General features: G+C 37.7%; 1 protein-coding gene across 2 annotated transcripts in view; it reads right to left on the reverse strand.

Moving 5' to 3' along the window:
- LOC113679516 (beta-1 adrenergic receptor) overlaps positions 1-1,073 on the reverse strand; it is a 1,943-nt gene extending 870 nt beyond the window's left edge. The window contains exons 1-2 of one of the 2 annotated variants that reach the window (XM_027196487.2): positions 718-1,073; positions 1-129 (exon numbers count right to left, since the gene is read on the reverse strand). The exon at positions 1-129 is cut by the window's left edge and continues 870 nt beyond it. In XM_027196487.2, the coding sequence (XP_027052288.2) occupies positions 1-63 (63 nt within the window). In that variant the 5' untranslated portion in view covers positions 64-129; positions 718-1,073. Of the gene's footprint in view, positions 130-431; positions 689-717 lie in introns of those variants that run through there. The other variant, XM_027196488.2, reaches the window with a different exon arrangement.
- Between the last annotated feature and the right edge of the window lie 4,977 nt (positions 1,074-6,050).

Raw genomic sequence — 6,050 nt, forward strand, 5'->3', positions numbered from 1 at the left:
AAATAATACACGCCAAGAGTGTGATAAATTAGGAGATTGCGAACAGGGGTCACCTTCCGCCATGAGCAGCTTCTAAACGTCATGAGGAAAGCGGTACCAAGAATGACTTTCAGTTTCCGTGTTCTGCTCCTAAATTGGAACCAGTGTAACTCAGAAATATTGTTGACAACTTAACTTTCTAAATTAGGAAACATGATCCACTTTATCGATGAGGTCTTGTCATACCTGTATGCTAATTTTGAAGTTTGACGATAATGGCCTTAGAAAATGCAAACTTATATTTTTACTAATCACATTGAAGAACGAATCAAGTCCTAGGCAAACACCTGCTCAAATTACGAGAGAAACTTCAGGAAGTCTCGATTATTAAATAAAAACACTAAAAATTGTGCTTAGGTCCAAGCAGAATAAAAAAAACAATAGATGCCCACCGCGAAGCCACCGCTGGGAGTTTTCTGCTAAGCTTCCTTATTCCTTAATTGTAGAGGTAAACATTCAACAAATTTAAAGCCAAAAGGCTGTAAATTTAATAGGCAAGCAGAATAAACTCAGCACATGTAATCCCAAAACTAAAATCTCCCAGGAGATGCTCAGTTTTATAACAAGATCTGCTTTGTGTTATAAGCGTTAGAAATTAATGGCACGCAGATTTAAACATTGCCAAAAACATGTAATATTCCACAATACAAAACATCAACTAGAGAATTAAATTATTACCTTTCATCCTGAGGAAAATGGGCTTAACAATGATGCTTTTCAGCGTATTGGACATTTTGAAGAGCTCTTTACTGCACCCCGACAACTAATGCCTTTTTTATGTCTATGATAATTTTGTGGGATGTGTTGCAGCCAAAACAAGGTCCAGGTTCAGTTCAGGGAATTGGTCGGCGTTCATTGTCAGTCGGCCAAATACTCCTCTATCCAGATAGATGTAGTCAGGTGCTTTGGTCTGGTTGATTAAAAACTTATACCTTCAAAATGCAGCAAAGGGAAAAAGAATAAAACTACCAGCTGAGCCAATAATCAATTGATGAAAGAAAAAAACAGGAGTTATTATATAATTGTGAGAACATTTATTGGATGCGGAAACGATTATTGCTTTTTTAATTTATTTCAACGATAATGGCCTCCAATAACCCGTTGCATTCATTGTAAAGACAATTGTCTGCTGTCTTGACACCGCTCCAAAAGAAAAAAATGAATGTTTAAGTGGAACTGTCATTCGCCAGCAGAAAAACAGTTTCAGTGCTAGGGCAACGGGGCAAAAAAGAAAAATTGTAAGGGAGGGAAAATTACAGGAAGACAGATGATAAAAAGGGAATAAAAGTTGAAGCGAAATTTGCAATAGTCACATGTTGAATAATCCGGCGGGGATTTTGCCAGAAAACTAATATGGTAGTCACGTCTTAATCCTTTAACCTCGGCTAAGAGTGATGAGAATCTAATTTCTCCTCACAGTAACACCTCTGAATCACATTTTAAGGTCAGGAGAGTTATGGAATTAATCAGCGACTAAGAAAAAAAGATATTGATTGTTAAACGAATTCTCCTTGTCAGCACCTTAGGAAATGTATAGAAGATTATGAAGAATATTCATATTAATGTTTGGGTATAAAGGGTGAAGGTCTTAAAGAGACTAAAACCACAGACATCATCTCATCGACCAACAATTTTCAAACTGAAATGGATGAAGATTATTTTTGGCCAAATTACAAAATTTAAAATAACTCCATGTCAGAAATAGGCTAATCTTTCATTCGCTACTTGGTAATATGTGTAAGGAAGTTGGGTTTTCAGAAAATCACTTTTGAAAAATCGCTTTCATACTCAAAGCGACAGTATATGATACATTTTTATGTGCCGTGGAGGGTTTTTTCCGCCTAAAATTTCTCTTTACTACCGGTGTAAATTGAAGAATTGTTTCACGTGTACAAAAGTGTTTGCGTGGCAATTAAAGTTTGCACCTTAGAAAAGCGAGTTTTAAGAACTCCCGTCGACCAATTGTGGCCCATTCTTCTCTAATTTACAGCGATGTCACCTTAAAATTTGCCCTTTTATCAATTATGTCTGTCGCATTCAGTCCGATGAGCGACGAAGAAAGACTTAACTAATTCACATTGTCAAATACCAAAATAAGAAAAGATTCAACGGTAATAGATACAAATTAATTCGCCGCGACATAGATTTTACGCCGTAGCGCCCGGACGAACTATTGTACACTATTTAGTGAGCGAGTTCCAGAGATTAACTTCAGTGTTACACAGCGTGAACTTAGGTTTCCGTGCCACCACATAACTAAAATAAAATAAAGAACGTGATTCCGTGCTAACTACGTTTCACCATGTGGGCCTTAATTCTTCAAAATTGACATGTGTTTTTTCCTTCACAGCACAAATAATATAGTTACTTTCTGTTTTTGATATCGTTCCTTGTTTTTCATGGTATTTAAATCCAAGATGAATTGCGCCGAGTTGATGCTCACGTCAGGTTGTTCGTAATCTGCTAAGCGTTTTGAATCTTTGTTTTCCCTGGCATGGGAAAATCAAGAACAAGAGAATGGTGATCAATGAGACGAGGTTTAAGGCAGGATTAAGAGCCCTTTCATTATGTTAGGAATGTAGTTCTCGTGAGTTTACATTTTAACGTCAACTTGTTTACAAGTCAGTGATTAGTTACTCTAACACCTAAATGGTTATTTATTTTCTGGTTTCGACTTTTTCTCACCTTCTCGACATTGGCTCCTTTTGAATTCTAAACAAATTCCTTTTCAAGAGAAATCAAAAGTTGAAAAACGTCCAATTTCAAATTATTGCTCAAGGAACACTAAGATCTTAAGGTCAAATTAAGACCACATGCAGCTAGTGTTCCTCTGGAAAATCGTGATTGATAAAAAAATTATTCTGAGAGCTAAAACCGGATTACTCTTCCCTGACCTCCTTAAATAACTACAATTAGAGGCAAAATAAGTTGGCACGCCTTCCCTTAGTGGGTGGTCAACAGCTCCCCGCTAAACATAATAAAAAGAAATCTTCCCTAAGTTTATTTAAATTCCCCCATTTTCCCCTAAACAATGCTTTAAGAAATTAGCGACCATTTTGTTATGACCAACAGCACTGTAATGGGAGAAAGGGGTAGTAATATGAAAGTTAGAGAAAAAAAATATTTATGTATCTGTAGCAGTGGTGCTCGGGAGGGATTTCATCCTCTCTTGTAATAGTAGAGTGTGCCAAGACTCTACCACTCATTCTAGCTCTACTCGTTTGCCCTGGTTTTGTTAATACCGAAATAACAGATCATGGAACTCTTATTTGTGTTTTATACACCGCACCCGTTACGGCTTGTTCGAGGTCAACAGTTTGTTTCTCCTCTGCTCTTAATATGAGCAAGACCAGTAGTGAATTAAACCTCCTTTTGTTGTTCTTTAAACTCATTCCTATGCAATTTGGTTTCCATGCGGCTCATTTTGACTACTCCTTAAACTCCCTTTACCAGTGTTATGCAACCAGTCTTAACACGTTCTACCATCGTCCTGTTTCTTATGGCATAATTTCAACAGTTTAAAAGCAACAATCACGCTTTTTAACCTCGTTAATGCGTGACAACGAAGCCTTCTGGCAACTGATGGCCTTTCAGATTCATGTCCGTGATAATTTACTAGGATGTGTTGAAGCCAAGACAAGGCATGGGTTCAACTACTGAGGTTTGGCTCGAGGAATTGGTTTGTATTGACTTTGTTAAATATAACCAAGACCGTGCAGTAGTTGATTGCCTTCATTTCGTTGTTCTCTCAACTTATTCCCTCACAGGCGGTTTTCAATGCGGCATATTTTAATTTGGTTTCTGCTAAATGTATTTTCACCGATGTTACATAACCTGTTTCTTATGGCATAATTTCAACAAATCGCGCTTTTCTATCTCGTTTTAGCGATACTCGATAACAGCGTGACAACCATCCCTTTTTCCAAGAATTCGGAGTTATTTTGATTAACCGCAGAATATTCCAAAAAGCATGGCGCTAGTGATGTAATGAGTAAAGTGTCAGCGTACTAATGAGAAAGAGAAACAAAACTAAGTGAAAACAAAAAGGGAGAAGGCGAAGTAGCTAACATATAATTTAAAATCCTTCTTCGATCTGCTTCAAGGAAGATTAACATTTCCGGAAAGAAACTTTCCTGTTGGTCGGTCAACATAGCAATTTAGGAAATGTATGGAGAATATTGTATTGAGAGTATGAAAGAGGGGGGGAGTTGCTGAAACACGATAAACAGAACTGCGCTTCAACTTTGTGAAGCTGAAATCCCTAATTGATGCTCCCGTTAATCTTTTTTAATCTGCTGAGCGTGTAATCTCTGTGTTTCCTGCTATTCGAAAATCAAGAAAAATTCGTGCCACTGAGGAGAATCGTGATCATGATTAATCAGACGAAACCTAAGACAGGGTTGAGTGCCCTTTTATTATGTTAGGCATTTGGTTCTGGTCAATTGTTCTTTTTTTTAATTGCTGTTTATACAGGCCAGTGATTAGTTATTTTTGTTCCCAAACGAATTTCTTCTTTCTGCTTTCAACTTAGTCTCCCCGTGAGGGGTTTGATTCCTTTGGAGTACCAATGAAATTTCCTCTCTACCAAAAGCTTTCACTACGGTCCATCTTGGCTCCCCTTTAAACTCCCGTAAGCAGTTTTGCATCACCAGAATTAAAAAGCTGCAAAAATTACCCTGTTTCTAATGGCGTATTTTCAAGTCGTGCTCTCTAACCTTTTGCTAGCATTGTAAGCTTTTGAAAGGAAGGCACTCTCTTAGTGAGACATGTTGGTTAATGAAAATAAGTTCTTCGTTCTCAAAATAGCTTAGTGTTAGAAAGAAAGTCTTAATATTATCGGCTGAGGGTATTTTACAGCTGATCGCTCATTGACTTTCGATTATAACACCAACTGAATGCAGTGACAAAGAACTGTCTTCGTGTGTGGAAGTGGTCGGAGGTATTCATTTTAAATACAGATAACTTGAATGGACGGAGAAACTTCAATTAGTCCGAAAAGCGCACAGACAGTCAATTCTTCCCCGGTTTACGCTAGAGGATATTAATCTCACAAGTGTAAATTTATGCTGCCTCATTCCCACTGCAGCTAAATTGTCATGGCGATAATCCGATAAGTCACGAACTTTTTTTCACTTAGCTTTGGAGTAAAACTTCCCAGCGATACTTAAGTAGAAATGTTTTGTGATGCTTGATGCAAAAAAATCTTTCCTTACTACAATGTTTAATTTTGGGTTAACCGTCGGCTGTAAAATGGCCAAAATTTCAACTGTTAGTCGTAACAGCCATCACCCCATTGAGATTTTTTGCCGTTATGTAAGACGATGTAAGTCGGGTACACCAACAGACCTTCCAACACATCTGAAGAAGCCAAAGACGCTAGGAAGATATTGGATGGTCTTGATCTTAGAGAAGGCACTTTATAAATGGACAACAGAATGATCGAGTTTCCACCGAGGGCAATCACGCCGGAGATAGCATTAAGGAAAATAAATAATACACGCCAAGAGTGTGATAAATTAGGAGACTGAGAACAGGGGTCACCTTCCGCCATGAGCAGCTTCTAAACTACAGGAAGAAAGCGGTACTAAGAATGACTTTCGCTGTTGAGGCAACGGGGCAAAAAAGAAAAATGATAAGAGAGAAAGAATAACAGGAAGAAAGATAATCAAAAGGGAATTAAAGTTGAAGCGAAAATTGCAATAGTCATGTCTTGAATAATCCTGGCGGGGATTTTGCCGGAAAACTAACATGGTATTAGCATCTTGATCCTTTAACCCCGGCTAGGAGTGACGAGAAGCTAATTTCTTCTTCTTCGTACCTCTGAATCCCATCAGTTTAAGGTGATGAGAATAACGGAATTAATCAAAAACTAAAAAAGCTTTTGACCGTTAAACTAATTCTCCTTGTCAGCATCTTAAGAAATATGTAGAAGAGTACGGAGAATATGGAGATTTGGAAATGTATGGAAGAGTACGAAGAATATGCATATTAATGTTTGGGTGTAGAGGGTG

Source organism: Pocillopora damicornis, chromosome 13 (genome assembly GCF_964200805.1).
Source record: "Pocillopora damicornis chromosome 13, jaPocDami1.2, whole genome shotgun sequence".
Taxonomy (NCBI): Eukaryota; Metazoa; Cnidaria; class Anthozoa; order Scleractinia; family Pocilloporidae; genus Pocillopora; species Pocillopora damicornis.